Below are 17,594 nucleotides of genomic sequence, written 5' to 3' on the forward strand. Positions count from 1 at the left end.
CTCTGCCTCTTCCACTTGTGTGCTCACTCACTCGCTCTCTCTCAAAATAAATCTTTTTTTTTAAAACCCACTTTTTCAAATGCAAAATCAAATGTGCATCAACGTAAAAAAATATGATCATCGTTTAGCCTCATTTGTTACATTTTTTTTTACATAGTCACTCTAAGTATAAGTTAACACTTTCAGTCTTACAAAAATACCATTTATGGGAATGAAATGCCGTATCAGAGCTGAAAAAGGCCTTAGTAATGGTGTTATTTTAGAGATATGGGTCCTTCAATGATTATGGTCTAAATTATGATGTAATTATGATGCAATAATATACTATTTTATGGATGAGTCGAAGGAAATTTAAGTAATTGAACCATTCGAAGGAAAATATATACATCACTTCATAACTAAGTTACTCTGTGCTGGCAAGTTAACTATTTTGAGGTTTGTATGTGTTCAGTCTTGTTGGGAGAGAGGGATGACCTTAAGTCAGCAGTTGTCTGACTTTACATCAAAATAATTTGGGAACCTTTAAAGTAATACCAGATGCCTGGGTCCTATCATTAGAGATTATCCTGTTATGATTGGTACTTTTTAACAACTCCTCTGTTGATTCTTTTGTTCAGCCAGATTGAGAACCTTAGATTTAATGATACTTAGGACGATTAAATTCTGTTCAACAACAAAAGTACATGGAGTCTGTACAGTATCCAGACACTTGCTACTTAGTAGGTATGCATAGTTAAAACAAGATCCTTCCTTTGATCAACACATTTATGATCCGCTGGGTAGATGTATGTGAGTCAGTCACTACAAAATATAATTACATTTCAGATGGAATATTTTCTGATTAAATTATCAGGTATTGAGAAAATAATGATCTAGGATTGATCCCATTTCCAAAATTTTCAAATAATCATTTCTTTTTACAGACTTTAAGAGTTATTGCTTTGCCAACATAAACTGTTGTTACAAGTTATACTTTTCCTATAGGATACTTTTTCCTTCACATTCTAGTTTTTTTCTTTGCACTTCTACATTTTTGTTTATATTTAGTACTGGATACCTTATTTTACTGAGAATACAAAGTATGAAATTTTCAAATAAAGATGCCCAAATAATTATTTGTGCTACTTTTACAACTATCACTCAGAAATTATTAAATAAGTTTTAAAAGCACATTCAATCCTGACATTTTCTGAGAGGGAAAATATACTTTATCTTGTGAGGAATATTTATTATCCCTTTTTCTCTCTTTCTTAGTGTTCTTTTTTTTAGCAGTTGAAAGAAAAATTGTATTTTCCTCATTGCCTTATGAGATCTGATTAAAATTCACCCAAACCAGGAGAGACTGAAGTCTCATGCTAAATCCCACACAACAGCTGATGAAAACAGGTTTAAAATTTCTAATTTTAGTGCTATTTGTATGGATTAGGTCATTACTTCTCCAAATCTTTTATTGAAGCAGCCTCTTGGGAGGAGTGGAAAGAGTGACATAACTGTACCCCTATGCAACCTATTGTTAGCACGAACATTCTGTGTTCTTCTGTTTTAAAATTCATGTTTTACTATAATATTCTTGCATTACTCATAATTTTGAATTAAATTAGTTGACTTTTTTTTCTCAAGATACCAGAGGTATTCTGTGTATATATCCCTGGGACTTAGTTTATCTTCTGCCTGGGACTTTTATATCTCATACCACAATTTGAAAATTGAAAACCTTAAGCCCTCCTTCTTAAAGAAAGACAGTTGGTAACAAATTTGTGACTTCATATATTATTAATATTAGTTAATATGGTTAACAGAATAGCAGAAATTGACTTGATAAATTACAATTATGCAAATTGTTTATTATAGTTGTTGAGGAACTTTGAAAACCTTCAGAATTTGAATTATACTCATCCAATGTCACAGAACTTCTAGAATTGACCTCTTATTGCCTTAATGCTGTAGTGTAGTCATTGTAGAAATTAGACCATTGGTTTCTTCTGGTCTTTAGTTGCTATAGATGAATAAAATGTGGCTCCTCCTTCAAAGATGCAGTACCTGAGATCTAATCATATAATGGGCACATAAAACATGTAAAGCCTAATTGAGGTTTAGAGACTTATAGAAAAAAATACCTTTAAGCTGGCTAGTGTTGAACTCCATTTTGGAAAATTGGTATTTCAGTTAATGTTGTTTTAAGATTCTGTATCAGAATCTATTTGACGTAAGTCTGAGGAAAGAAAAGCAAGTTAGTTAGGAGTGACAGAAGAGCAAAGAGAGGCTCTTATGTGAGCTCCGATGCAGGTAAGAATTTTGAGAAAAGAGCAACTCACTTCAGCCTTTCTGAGGAATGAGTTGTACTCCAGTAACAAAGCCTACCATAACAAAGCCTACCATTGTCATTAGACAAACTCAGAAATTATTGCCTACTTATTTACAAAAACAACTCTGAAGTCAAAAATATATGCATGGCAGTGATAAATTTTTATTCAATACTTTTTACTCTCTGTAATCTGATAAAATTAACTATTTCCACTTTGGTTGCTGACAGTGTTCCAAACAATTGGCTGAGGCTGATGGTAATGTAGAGGGGAACACCTGCAATGGACATGGAACTTTGTTTTTTAAGCCCCTAAGGTTCAGTAGTTGTCACAACATAATCTTGTCTCCCACAGGAGAGACAGCCTCGTTTTGGCAGAGTACACCAACATTAGGTTCTTGAAAGAGAGTGGATGAAAAACAAATGTTTATGCATGTCTGAAAATGTAACTAGTCTATCCTCAGATGGTATTGATAGTTTGGGTAGATACTGTGTTCCTAGTGCTATGTTCTCCATAACTGTGCAAGCAGTGTTTCCTTTTCTTCTCTTTTCTAGCTTTGCTGTTGAGAAATTTCGTTTCATTTTTATTCTTGATTCTTAGTACAAACTTTTTTTTTTCCTGTTAGCCTTTTCCTTAACCCTCATGTTAAGGAAAATTTTATGATGATGTGCTTTGGTAGGGGTTTTATGTCAGATATCTAATTTCTGGGAACAGTTTTAAATTTATTTGATAATTTTTTTCTCTTCCATGTTCCCCATTCACTCTTCCCCATTCAGTCTTTCTATAGTTTTTACTCAATGGATATGATCTTTCGATTGGCGATCCCCCAATTTCCTTATTTCCATTTTTTTTGTTGTTACTTTTGTTGGATCCCTTTATCTTCTTGTTGTCACCTTATCTTTTTTTCTGTATTTTGGGAAGATGTTTGCAACTTTGTTTTTGAAGCTTCTTTTTTTGATGTTTGCAGTATCTTCACATATTTCAACTGTGTAATTACAGTTTTTTTTTTCTGTTGTTTCACTGTCTCTCACTTTCCAAGTTTCCTTTTTTGCTATGTTGTTATGGTTCCTGGTTTCTCTTTTGTATTCTTGTCTTGACCTGTGGTTTTCATGGCAGGTTGCAAACTCTAAGTAATGGCTTCAAAAGTGATATTAATAGCTTAGGCACCAGCTCCAGGACCTGTAGAGTTTGGGCCAGCTCTTGAACAAGCTCTAGTGCTTCACACAGCTTTGGGACATCCTCCATTTCCAGTGCTGAAGGCAGGCTAGAATCAGCTCCAGACCAGCTGCAGAGCTAGAACCAGCTCCGGGGGAGAGGTAGTTCTGTCAGTAATTGTAGCACTGGTTCCTGCAGCAACTACAGAGTTCAGGCCAATTCCAGAACTAGTTTTAGCAGCAACTCTGGAGCTAGAGTCACCTTCTGCATTAGCTCCAGAAATACTGCCAGGGCCAACTGCAAAGCTACAGCCTACTCCAGCATGAGCTCTTGTACCAACTCCAAACTTATTGCCAGCTCCAGCTCTAGCTGTAGAGCCACTGTCAGCTTCAGATGCAGAGTCATCTCAATCACCAGTTTTCCTACCAGTTCTCACAACAGTGCCAGACTTAAAGTCAGCTCAGAACTAGTCAGTTCAACAACAAGCTCTAGCACAAGTCTAAGATATAGCCAGTGTTAGCATCAGCTCTTGAGCTAGATTTAGCTACCCATCTAATGCCAACTCCATTACCATATCTACCACCAGCATCAGAAATAGTCACCTCCAGAGCTGCAGCCACCTCAGGCATCTGCTCCTGTGCCAGTTCTAAGCTATATAGCCAGTGCCAGTTCTAGCTTTCATTCCCTGTTTGGAATGGCATCTTTTTTATTTTGTCCTTTTTTTTTTATTTTTTAATTTATGTTTCATACACTTTGTGATTTACCATATTTTATGTCTTATAATTCATATACAATAAAAATTAAATTCTTAATCACTAAAAAAAGAGAATGTTAGTGATTAAAGGGTCTTATATGTATGTTTTTATTTTGTCAAGCCAGTGTAATAAGTGAATTATTTTCTTTTAAAAGGTGCCATAACATTTTGCTACTATTCTTAAATTTTGTTATTTTCCTATCTCTGTTAACTGCTTCTTTTTCTAATCTTGAAAATGTGAATGATGCCCAAAATTCAGCCTAGGTCTTTAGATCCTCTTTCTGTTTCTTCTTCTTTTTAAATTTTTTATTTAAATTCAATTTAATTAACATCCAGTGTATTATTAATTTCAGAGGTAGAATTTAGACATTGACCAGTTGCATTCCATCTTTAGAGACTTTTGCCTAATAGTTAGCCATAATCAATATTTTGCACAAATAATTCCAAATTTCACATTCTATTTTGATATAGCATCATCACTCTAAATCCAGCAAATATGAACTTAAAATAACCCTATGATCTTCCTCAAATGTGTATCTTTCTTATTTTAAGAATAATATTACCATTCTTCCTGTCGTCATTCATGCTAAACTTTTAAACCTTATATTGTTCCACATTTTTTACTTTAGCCCTCAAATCCAATTTCTTATCCAGTCCTGACATCTCTTGTTTGTATCATCTCAATTTCCATTTTCCTGTTCAAAATACCAGTGCAGTGTAGGCCTCTATCATTTCTCAGAGAAAGGCATATAAAACAATCTTCTATTTCCTCTTGCTCAAAACTAAAAATTACTCTCCTAAAACATATTTCTTGAGTGACGTCTTGCAGTCATATACTTTCATTGGTTTTCCCATCCTTTAAACTCTAATGTCCTTGACTTGGCTCAGACTTATTTCTGCTGTTCCTTTATCAAAGATTGCAAATTAGTGTCTCATGGGCTGAGGCACCTCACAGATATTTTTTGTTTGATCTTTGATCTGAACAGAGTTTTTAAAACATTTTACTCTATGATCTTTTAGATACAGTATAATTTGGGATGCATAAGTACTTTGAAATATCTTCTTGAAAAAATCCTTTGCATATTAAAGTTTCAGCTGATAAAAGACCCTTGGTGTACAAACAGTATCATAAAGAAAATCATGTTTAAGAAGTTGTCTGTAAGAATTTATTCTTCGGAGTGTCATGGTTCTTGTTATATAAGAATCAGTTTTCTGTTTAAGCTAATATCACAATAAATGTCAGGTATTCCTGAGAAATTTGCACATTTTGTGAGATATTGGTTTGCAATAAATATAGGATATATAATGAGAATGTACAAAATTTATAAAAGGATGGTAATATAAACCATTTTATTAAAATATAGGAAAAAGAGTTCCCTGTAATTGTTTTCAAAAGAAATGATTTTTAAGTTTTAATAAGCATATAAAATGCAATAGTGACCTTGTCATTTCGATGAAGTTTTGTTAAAAGCTATGTATGATAGCTAAAATACAGTGGCTTTGCTAAAACCGTTTAACAAACCATAGAACCATTTAGGCTTTTATTTTTTTTATAATAAATTTATTTTTTATTGGTGTTCAATTTACCAACATACAGAATAACACCCAGTGCTCATCCCATCAAGTGCCCCCCTCAGTGCCCGTCACCCATTCACCCCCACCCCCGCCCTCCTCCCCTTCCACCACCCCTAGTTCGTTTACCAGAGTCAGGAGTCTTTATGTTCTGTCTCCTTTTTTGATATTTCCCACACATTTCTTCTCCCTTCCCTTATATTCCCTTTCACTATTATTTATATTCCCCAAATGAATGAGACCATATAATGTTTGTCCTTCTCTGATTGTCTTTCTTCACTCAGCATAATACCTTCCAGTTCCATCCACGTTGAAGCAAATGATGGGTATTTGTCATCTCTAATGGCTGAGTAATATTCCATTGTATACATAGACTACAGCTTCTTTATCCATTCATCTTTCGATGGACACCGAGGCTCCTTCCACAGTTTGGCTATTGTGGACATTGCTGCTAGACACATCGGGGTGCAGATGTCCCGGCGTTTCATTGCATCTGTATCTTTGGGGTAAATCCCCAACAGTGCAATTGCTGGGTCGTAGGGCAGGTCTATTTTTAACTCTTTGAGGAACCTCCACACAGTTTTCCAGAGTGGCTGCACCAGTTCACATTCCCACCAACAGTGTAAGAGGGTTCCCTTTTCTCCGCATCCTCTCCAACATTTGTGGTTTCCTGCCTTGTTAATTTTCCCCATTCTCACTGGTGTGAGGTGGTATCTCATTGTGGTTTTGATTTGTATTTCCCTGATGGCAAGTGATGCGGAGCATTTTCTCATGTGCGTGTTGGCCATGTCTATGTCTTCCTCTGTGAGATTTCTCTTCATGTCTTTTTCCCATTTCATGATTGGATTGTTTGTTTCTTTGCTGTTGAGTTTAATAAGTTCTTTATAGAACTTGGAAACTAGCCCTTTATCTGATATGTTATTTGCAAATATCTTCTCCCATTCTGTAGGTTGTCTTTGAGTTTTGTTGACTGTATCCTTTGCTGTGCAAAAGCTTCTTATCTTGATGAAGTCCCAATAGTTCATTTTTGCTTTTGTTTCTTTTGCCTTCGTGGATGCAAGAAGTTACTGCGGCTGAGTTCAAAAAGGGTGTTGCCTGTGTTCTCCTCTAGGATTTTGATGGAATCTTGTCTCACATTTAGATCTTTCATCCATTCTGAGTTTATCTTTGCATATGGTGAAAGAGAGTGGTCTAGTTTCATTCTTCTGCATGTGAATGCCCAATTTTCCCAGCACCATTTATTGAAGAGACTTTCTTCCAATGAATAGTCTTCCATTTAGGCTTTTGTAAGATCATTACTGCCCCCAGGCTTCCACATCTTTTTTCCCAAGTTGTTGATTGTCTCTCCTGGGGAAATGTAGATTCATGATGTGTTCTTCTATAATCCTTCACAGATTTACTTACAGCAGAAAATATTTACACACCAAGTACCTACTTTTGGGGACCACATTTATTCCCAGCATGTATGCAAAGCTTTAGAAAGGCAATATGATCAAGAATTGAAGGAAGGGTTGACCTGGAGACTGTTTTTTGTGAAGCTGAATTTGTGGTAAGACAGCTGACTACCTTGGTGTGTAGCAATTCATTTGTAGGAAAATCACAGGGGAAAAAAAACTATAGATGAGTGATGTGAGTGATCAATAAGGATTTTTTATAAAACGTATTAAAGAAGCATTTATTTTTAGTACTATTGAAAGGGGTATGATTTTTAATCCAAAAAATACAATTTATCATGAAAAAGCAAAAAATTGAAATTACTAGAATAAACAAATATCCCTTCAAAAAAATTCGTTAAGGCATGTTTTAAATATGCCATAGAAAGGGCATAAAATAGGCAATATACTTCCCTAATCCGAAACACTGTTTAACAATCACAAATTTATAGTGATGACATTGTGGATTAACAAAGGGAGATTACATTTGGACATAGTTTTAATATTGTTTTCTCCCCCCCCTTTTTTTTTTACAAATTCAAAAGAATTTATTTGTAATGTTTGTACCTATTTTTCAGTCACTTGGAATGCACATGTAACTAGAACATTTAAGATCCAAATCAATTTAATTATGTTGTATATATTTCTGATTTTCATTTTACGATCTCAGTGAAAAATCCCTATATTCAGGGCTTATGTTTTCTATCCCAGATATTTTTAGTCCTTGTGTATTTGCATTACTAGTTATTTGTTTTCTTTGAGAAGGTGACTTTGCTCTGAGAGCCTTCTATACCTGTGTCTCACTTTCTTTCTCAGTCTTCATCAAGCCTGAAATTTACCTGGGAATTCAAAAGCACCTTCTAAACTAAGTAATCCAGAGCTACTTTTAAAAATTTGATCTCATACAAAATAAGAGTTCTTAAAAATATTTTTCAAAGACTTGGAAATCATACCATGTGTGACTTGTTAACAACATTGACATGATCCTTAAACCACATGTTAGTTTTGTTTACATGCTTATTTTTTCTTATACTTGATTTGGTTTCTTCTTTTAGGAATGGCAAAATTCTATTCAGAAGAATGCAGGACTTGCATTTATTGAACTCATCAATGAAGGAAGGTAATTAATTTTACAATTCTTAGACAATTAGTGTACATTTTATTCTACTAGGCAACTGTTCTCCTACCATCTGTTCCAAAAATGGGTAAGAAAATATATTTGAGTTAAATAATTTATCACACAGGTCATTAAACTTAAAAGGAACAAAGTTTAAGATATTAATCATACTTATTTTAAGGCAGGGGAAAGCATATATGAAATAAAGGAACAAACTTTATAAGGATTTTGTGAGATTTGAGCCACATCATCCTGGGTAGTAAAGTTGTTTAACACAGATCAAGTGAACCCAGTCTGCAGGCCCATCTGCCGCTCCATCTGTTTTTAGAATCGTACTCAGTGCTTACTCCCTCAGCCCATCTCAGTTCTTGTGAAGTAGTTTTATCTGAACATCGTGCTCTCTGATGTCCAACTGAAAATGTGAAGAATGTTAAATATGGGAAGTAGAACAATCAGGTTAGGAATTTATATATCCCATTGTTAAAATAATGCTGTAAGTAAACTTATGTTTGAGCACATTATTGTATTTATCACTTTATGATAAAAGGTGGTTCACTGTGATTTTTCCAATACATTATTGGCAGTGGATACATTGAGACAGATGTTAACTGTCACCATTTTGAGATGTATAGCTTCAGTTAGCCAACAACCTCCATCCTTTACAATATCTTTTCTATGATTTAGTGTATTCTTTGGAAAATAATAACTGAATACTTGATATAATTCATTTATTTCTTACTTGAAACTATAATTAAATTGATAAGGGGAAAATACTTACTGTATATAAAACCTCTCTTTATTAAGGGAGGTGTCATGAAAAAATATTTTATAGGATATTCCTCGAAAATTAATTTATATGTGGTATAGAAACCTATTTTAAAAAAATTAACTTAAATGCAGTTTAGTATTCCTTTTTAGTATTAGTTTTTTCCATCAGTTTATTATAATAATTCAGCAACATAACATCTTTATAATAATTCATTTTATTGTATATTTTTCATTTACATATTCTATGACTGAATTATTTTTAATCATAATAATACAACTCTAAAAGTCTAAATAAATTTACATTCACTGCAAAGCAAAAGATGCAGAATATCAGAATATCAGTTTTCTTTTGTAACAGAAATACTGACTTTAATAATAATAACATACTATACTTTTTATAAAACTTTTTTGTGATAAGAATTGATAATACTTATTATCCATCTTTTTTTTTTTTTTTTTTACTTATCCATCTTAAGGTGGTGAGAAACAAAAAAAAAAAAAAAAATTTGCCCGGACTGTTCATTTTCATATCAGTTATAGAAATTTCTCAATTCACATACTTGCTAATTTTATCAATTTCTTTCAACTGTAAAGGATAAAAACAAAAATTATCTTGTCATCGATAACTCTAAATCTTCAGCACTTAAGATTATAGCTATGGTCTTAGAAAAGGAAAGGGGGAGAATTTGTTAATACCAGAGGTTTTATCTTCTGGTATTATTTTTATTGTTCAATGGTAGAGTTTGGAGTTCATTTTGTTTTGTTTTAGGAAAAGAGTTGGAATCATAGAAAATAGTCATAATTTTTTTTAGAATTCTAGTCCATAAAAATCTTCAAAATGCTCACCATAATGTTCTTTGTGCCATTCTAGATTTTTGTTTTTATTTTTCATACCAGTTGTTCCTCCGGTAAAGATGATTTTGGAACAAAAATCAAAACATGACTAGCTATAAATATGAAAGAACAGATCATGTGTACATTAGTACAGCAAATGTCTATTCATTGCTTACCCTGTACCAAATATGAATATAGGAGATGAGAATAGAGAAATGAATAAGACAAAAATTGCTCTGAATTTTTGGAGATGGACAAATATTCAAATAACACATACAATATTATAAGGATGCTGTGATAGAGATGGTATAGGTATTAGTACAAGTGTAAGACAGGACATTTAATCTAGACTGAGCATATTCTCCAGGTGGTAGGACTCTCAGGGTTTTCAAAAAATGTGTCCATGAAAAGCCAATACAATAGAATAAAAATGCCCTTTTCAATGAATGGTGCTGGACATCCACATGCAAAAAATAAATAAATAAATTAGACACAGACTTTATACTCTTCACAAAAAATTAACTCAAAATGGATCAGAGATCTGAATGTAAAATGCAAAACTATAGAACACATAGAAGGTAAGATAGGAGAAAAAAGAGATGACTTTGGGTTTGGTGATGACTTTTTAAATAAAATAACAAAGACAATGATTCATGAAAGAAAGAGTTGGTAATCTGGACTAAATTAAAATTAAGGACTTCTATAAAAGTTGGGTCAAAAGAATGAAAAGACAAGCCACAGACTGGAAGAAAATGTTTGCAAAAGACACTTCTGATAAAGGACTATTCCCTAAAATATACGAAGAACTCTTAAAATTCAAAAATAAGAAAATAAACAACCTGGTTTAAAAAAAATGAGGCAAAGTCCTTAATAGACACCTCAGCAAAGAAGATCTGCATATGGTGATTAAGTTTAGGAAAAGAGTCTGTCACTATAGGTCTTCAGAGAAATGCAAATCAAACCAACAAGGAGATACTACTACACACTTACTAGAATGGCCAAAATCTGGAACACCGACAATCCCAAGTGCTGACAAGGATATAGGACAACAGGAACCATTCATTGATGGTCAGGATACAGAATGGTACAGCCACTTTGCAAAATAGGTTGTGGAGTTTTTTATAAAACTAAACATATTCTTACTGCAAATCTAGCAAACATTCTCCCTGTATCTACTCAAAAGAGTTGAAAACTTATGTTCATATAAAAACCTGCACACAGATGTTGATAGCCACCTTATTCATAACCAAAACTTGGAAGCAACCAAGATATCCTTCAGTGGATGATGAGTGAGATACCCAGTATTCATGTGCTATAGCCAATGGAATATTTATTATTATTGATAATAAGAAAGGAGCTGTCTGGGTGTCTGGATGGCTCAGTCACTTAAGCATCTGCCTTCAGCTCTGGTCTTGATCTCAAAGTCCTGATATCGAGCCCCACATGGGACTCCCTCCCTACTTCTCCCTCTCCCTCTGCCACACCCCCCACTTGTGCTCTCTCGCTCTCTTTGTCAAATAATTAAATCTTTTAAAAAATAAATGTGCAGTCAAGCCATGAAAAGACCTAGAGAAACCTTAATTGCATATTACTAAGTAGAAGAAACCAATCTAAAAAGGCTACATACTATATGATTCCAACTATATGACATTCTTGAAAAGGCAAAAGACTATGGAGGCAGTAAAAAGATTAGTAGTTGCCAGTGGTTGGCATAAATAGGCAGAGCACAGAGGATTTTTAGGCCAGTGAATCTAATTGTGGATACATGTCATTATATATTTCTCAAAACCCATAGGATGTACAATACCAAGAGTGGGCCCTAATGTAAACCAATGGACCTTAGGTAATTATACTATGTTTAGGTAGATTCATCATTTGAAATTAATGTACCACTCTGGTGGGGGATGGTGATAATGAAGGAGAGCCTGTGTGTGAGGAAGGGATACCTGGGAAGTCTGTATCTTCTACTCAAAGTTGCTGTGAACCTAAAATTGCTCTAAAAATAGTCAATAAAATTAGCAAAACACAAAAAACTAAAAACACAGGAGGTTCAAAAGTAAAGTATATCCAAATAGAATGCCATCTTAATTGAAAACTGAGAGATGGTTAGAGATAGCTAGGTAAAAGAGAAAAAATAGAGGAATAAAATTCTGGGCCAAGGGAATAGTGTGATATCAAAGCCTGGAAGCAAGAGTTAGCAAAACATGTTGCTGGATAGCTCTTGTTAGTCAGTCAAGAGCTATTTAAGTGCCTGTTGTATACCAGCCACTTAGAGGCAAAGTCATCCCTCCCTGGCAAGGATCACTGGCAGAAGTCATGCCATGAAGGGGTTTATAAACTATGCTAAGGGTGCTGTGATATAATTGAAGACAGGCATAATCTGCTGTGTGATTTCTGTGACAAATGGACTTTAGGGGCTCTAGTCTGAATCTAATCTGAAGTTCAGTGATCTCACTGAAGATGATGGTGTCATAGACTAATAGTGGCTATGAAGAAGAAAGAAGTGGACAGATTTAAAGTGTCCTTTGGAAATTAAGTCTAGAGAATTGCTGATAGATTGACTTATAAGAGGGAAAAGAATAGATTAAAGATAACCTGATCTCTGGCTTTAAAGCCAGATGGTGGGCAGCCCAGGTGGCTCAGCGGTTTAGCGCTGCCTTCAACCCAAGGCCTTATCCTGGAGACCCAGGATCGGGTCCCAGGTCGGGCTCCCTGCGTGGAGCTCGCTTTTCCCTCTGCCTGTGTCTCTGCCTCTGTGTGTGTGTGTGTGTGTGTGTGTGTGTGTGTGTGTGTGTGTCTCATGAATAAATAAATACAATTTTTTAAAAAAAATAAAGCTAGATGATTTATTAACTCTAAGTATAATTTACTTAGGGCGTTACATAAGGAAGAACATGGGCTGGATGGGAGATGGTTTCACCTTTGGCCACACTGATTTTGTAGCACCTGTGAAATCTCTGAGTGGAAATCTTAAATAGACATCTTGAATTTGGATCTCTACCTCTCCAAAGAGACAAGTAGAATGGGGATTTGGATTTAGCAGTCCTTAGCTTGTATGTGGTAAATGGTAGATAAGAACGAAGATATGATTCTCAGGGAGCCTGTGTAGAGGGAGCAGAGACCCTGAGGCCACTTTACTGTTGTTTCTGCTGGGAAGTCCTCTTTCCCCACAGCTGTACATCATTGTCTGTTTTCTGTCATTAGGAATCAGCTTAAATGCCACCCTCTCAGAGAGGCTCCCTTCACCTTCTTACAGTTACCACACTTCCATCACATGACTCTGTTTTAACATTTAATAACATCATCTCAAATTATTTTCATTGCTTATATCGATCTTCCCCACCAAAATGTACTTTCTTTAAGAACTTGTGTCCTCTTTACTGATACATTCCTGGTTTCTGGAATAATACCCAACAAGTAATTCACAATTTTTATTACTTTGTTGAGGGATTAAAGAAAAGAATGGTGACTAGAATGTTTGAGAAAGAAGGAGCAGGTAACAAAAGAAAAGGACCACTGGATTCAGTGACCAGAATGTTAGTGTTGATTTTATTCACATGTACCTGTGTGCTAAAGATGCTGGGTGTAGACCTGGGCCCTTCTGTAAGAGAGTTGACAGTCTCATGGGGACAACAGTCTTACAATTACTGATAAAATAAATGTGCCAAAGTCGAGGGTACTATAGGAGCAGATAATTTATGGAATGTCTTCTGAGAAAGCAGTGGTTTAATGAGAGAACTAGGGGCAGGAACTAGGGCTGTTCTGAGCTGAGGAATGAGCTAAGGAGTTGAGTATAGCCAGCAAGTACACCAGTTCTAAGGAGTTTGGCCAAGAATGGAAAAGATGGGATGGTTGCTGGAGATGGATTTTTGGCACAGTTGGGGGGTGGGGCACGTTATTTTTTAGAAGGAAGGACTTGAGTATTTTTATTTAAAAAAACTTTTTTTAAAGATTTTATTTATTCTGAGAGACACACACAGAGAGAGAGGCAGAGACATAGGCAGAGAGAGAAGCAGGCTCCCTGCAAGGAGCCTGATGTGGGACCCATCCCAGAACCCCGGGATCATGCCCTGAGATGAAGGCAGATGCTCAACCACTGAGCCACCCAGGCGTCCCAGACTTGAGTATTTTTAAACGCTCACTGAATACTCTGAGAGAGGTGAGACAGAGGTGCCGGGATTGGCCTCTTGTGGAAGAGCACCGAGAAAGGAGGCGGACAGTTAAATTGGCAGCAGGACTCAGAGGTTTTTTGTTTGTTTGTTTTTGTTTGTTTGTTTGTTTATGATACCTTCTATTTTCTCTATAAAGTGACAGGAAGGACCATTGATTGAGAAAAAAGGAAATTTGAAGAGGTGGGTGTCCTATTTGAGAAGAGAAGAGAGGTTTGAAATTAGCCACTGTAGAAGAACAGGGGAGAAAACAGGCAGAAAAACTAGGTCTCCAGCCAGAATGTTGGGGAACCAGATGGAATTGCCATCCTTGATACTGGAATGTTTTTCCCAGCAGTCCACAGTACAAAGAAAATGGACATTTGTTTTCAGACATTTGCCTCTCATACTTCAGAGAAAATAACCTCTTCACTGAGCACCAAAACCCTCTCCCATCCCTAGTCCAGATTAGGTGCCTTCCCGTGTTCTCATAGCACCTTCCAGTTAGTGCAGGGCCTGTTTATTCATCATGTGCTTCTTGGGGCTCTTTCTACAGTGCCTATTATAGCACATTACATATATGTATATCATTTGTGCAGAGTTCAAATACCAGTTCTTGTATTGATAAACCGTCAGACTCTAATCATGTAACATAATCTCCTTCTGACATAGTTTCACATCTGTGGAAGAGTGTAACACCTTTCTTGTGCATTTACTCTGAAGGTTGGAAGTAACATATTTATTATAACTGCTGTAATATAGACTTTTAAAAATAGAAGCTTTGTTGTTGTCATTAGTTATAATGTATATTCAGAATTTTGCTGACCCTCACGTTTAGATTGCTTCATTTCCTTTCAGTTTAGACCTTTGTCTTTCATAAATTTGAACTTGGGAGTTTCAGATCACAAAAGGATCATATAGAGGTAGTTGGGATGTAGTTACAGTAAAGGCACATTACTCCCATTTATCTAGCTTCTATTTGTTGAGGCCTACTATGTGCTAATGACAAATTAGATTCGTTTTAGAGTCTTTAATTACACTCTTATCTCATTTGCATGGACATACAGCCTTTTCCCTAACTTTTTCTAATGATTGAAAATGAAGCATATAAAAAACACTTTTTCTTTGTCATTAGAATATCAGTCTTTAATTTGTCCTTGTGGGACTGAAGTTAAAAATCTTTAAGTGGAAATTGTTATAAATGTTTATCCTTAACAGCTATACTCATGAATATAATTCATCAATCATAGGTAGAGAAAGCAATTGTGCAGTTGTCTACAATTAACAGGACAAAAACAGTTGATAAATGTGCAGCTGAACTAAAGTACTCCCTAGGACAGGCTGAAATTATAAGCTGGATCATTTAAATGAATCTAACAAAGGATCTTTATAATTAAAACAAAGCAAGGTTAATGGGATGTAAAATTGCCTATAATATCTTGGCAATAATAATTGGATTTTAAATTATTAAAATATGAATTGAACTATAAAGCAAATAGGAAAGACTTTTTTAAATTATGGAATTTGAGTGATCCTTTGAAATAAATTAATCATTTGCCTAAAATAAATCTTTATCCCTCTTTTGAAAGCATATAAGATATAATATTAATGAATATACATAAAAAGCCAGTGTGTATTTGTTTTTAGTACTGAATTTAACTTAAGATTCCTAAGATTCCAATTTTCATTTTGTTCTTTAAAATAGTGAAAAATATATAGCTTGCATTTCTATTGTTTTGAAAAGGAAAAGGATATTGCAACTAAGCATAATTCTTTAGTGATTATATGGCCCTGACTTGAATATCTTATTTATTAACAAATGCTATTTATAAATTAAACCAGCAAGCTTTAGTTTGACTTATTTAATAAAGCAAAAACTTTGAGTTTATCTGTTTGTTTTGTGTCTTTGATTTGGCAAAAACCTGTATTTAAAAAAAAAAACAGTAACTTCCAAAACTGTAAGATAAGCTTTTTTTCATAGAGTTGAGACTCTGGTTTAATTTTGAACCAAGAATCCCTGAAAACTTCTGGAAAACAGAAGTTCCCAACCTAATCTATACCTTTTCCTTTCTACCTTGTTATTCATTTTACTCACGTAATAAATTTTTAAATTATTGTGAGTTTTGTTAATGAATGAGGGGGGAAATTTTTGTACTTTAACAAAATTAATTGTATAGATCTTAAGCGTATTGCTAATTTATAGACTTAACATTAGATGTTGATTATAAATAAAACATTGTTTACCCAAAACTAAGATAAGCAACCTATCTAATAATGGTTAGATTTCAAGGAATAAGAAAATAAATTTAGAATTTAATGATCATAAATTTTATTTGAATTAATTTTAACCATGTTTAAAATATGTCTGCATGTATAAATATATACTGAGATTCTTTTTGTCTTTTGAGGACAACTTTAAATATATTTTCTTCCTAGGCAGTATTATTTTAATTTTGGTAAAAGTTAAGTAATAATTCATAAAACACTCACAGTTCTTTTTATTAAAAGACAAAAGAAAGGCACAAGAGTCCTCGATTTTTAGTATATTCATTTATATGCCTTATTTCCTGCTTTCTTATTTTTTAAAGACATTAATTTTTGTTGCTTTTCTTTACTTATTGCAAGCAAATGCCAGTCAAAGTCAGATGATCCATATCTTTATAGGAAAGAAACTTTGATTCAGTTTCTATACCATTCTGACATAACTTGGCAACACAGGAGCCTAGAATCGGCATTTGTGGCTCCTGTTTATTTAAATAACAGCTAGACGCGTAAAGTAACAGGTTGCCAGTGGGCCTAAACTAACATGAAGATACAATCTATATGTCCAGTCTAAGGATACACTAAAGGTTAAAGGTGAGATGAAGGAATAGAATGAGCAAGGGAGATAAGAGGATAGCCATGGGCCAGGCTATAGATTTTAGTCTAGAAGCTCTTCCTAAGGTGCCAAGGGAATTGAAGTGTTGAGTATAGGCTCATTATTTTTCATTTCGGTAAAGTGAGAGCACATAAACTATATTCTTTAGCTATTGTTGTATAGACAACAATTTGTCTATATTTAAAAAACAGAATACTTATTTTATGATATGTTGTCATAAAGAGTCATAGCCCAAGCTGGAAGAGGAATAAGGAAAAGTTCATTGTTTATGTTTGCATATATTAAATGTTCACATAGTTTTTTAAAAAACCACTACTCCTACTTACGAATCAGACTTCAAAACATTCCTTTATTCAAAGTCTAGATTTTTTTCATTCTTAGCACAAAGGAAAACAATAGACTTAACTTACTTAAAGTAGATTGATACTAAAAAATGATTTAATATTTCTAGCAAATATTTAAGGAAAAACTAATACCAATTATATTCAGTCTCCCAAAAATAGAAGAGGAAGAGCAGGCAATATATTACAGGGAGATTTCATCACCCTGATAACAATAACAATTACAAGAAATAAAATTACAGATTAGTATCCATCATAAGCATAGGCGCAATATTAATATTACCTTTGTAA

At 34.3% G+C, this 17,594-nt stretch overlaps 1 protein-coding gene across 2 annotated transcripts in view; it reads left to right on the forward strand.

Moving 5' to 3' along the window:
• The window catches only part of NBEA (neurobeachin), a 672,481-nt gene that overhangs the window by 329,951 nt on the left and 324,936 nt on the right, over window positions 1–17,594 (forward strand). For both annotated transcript variants that reach the window (XM_055317362.1, XM_055317363.1), the window contains exon 35: window positions 8,273–8,337. In XM_055317362.1, coding sequence (XP_055173337.1) covers window positions 8,273–8,337 — 65 coding nt within the window. The remainder of the gene's footprint in view (window positions 1–8,272; window positions 8,338–17,594) is intronic.

Source organism: Nyctereutes procyonoides, unplaced genomic scaffold (genome assembly GCF_905146905.1).
Source record: "Nyctereutes procyonoides isolate TBG_1078 unplaced genomic scaffold, NYPRO_anot_genome, whole genome shotgun sequence".
Classification (NCBI taxonomy): Eukaryota; Metazoa; Chordata; class Mammalia; order Carnivora; family Canidae; genus Nyctereutes; species Nyctereutes procyonoides.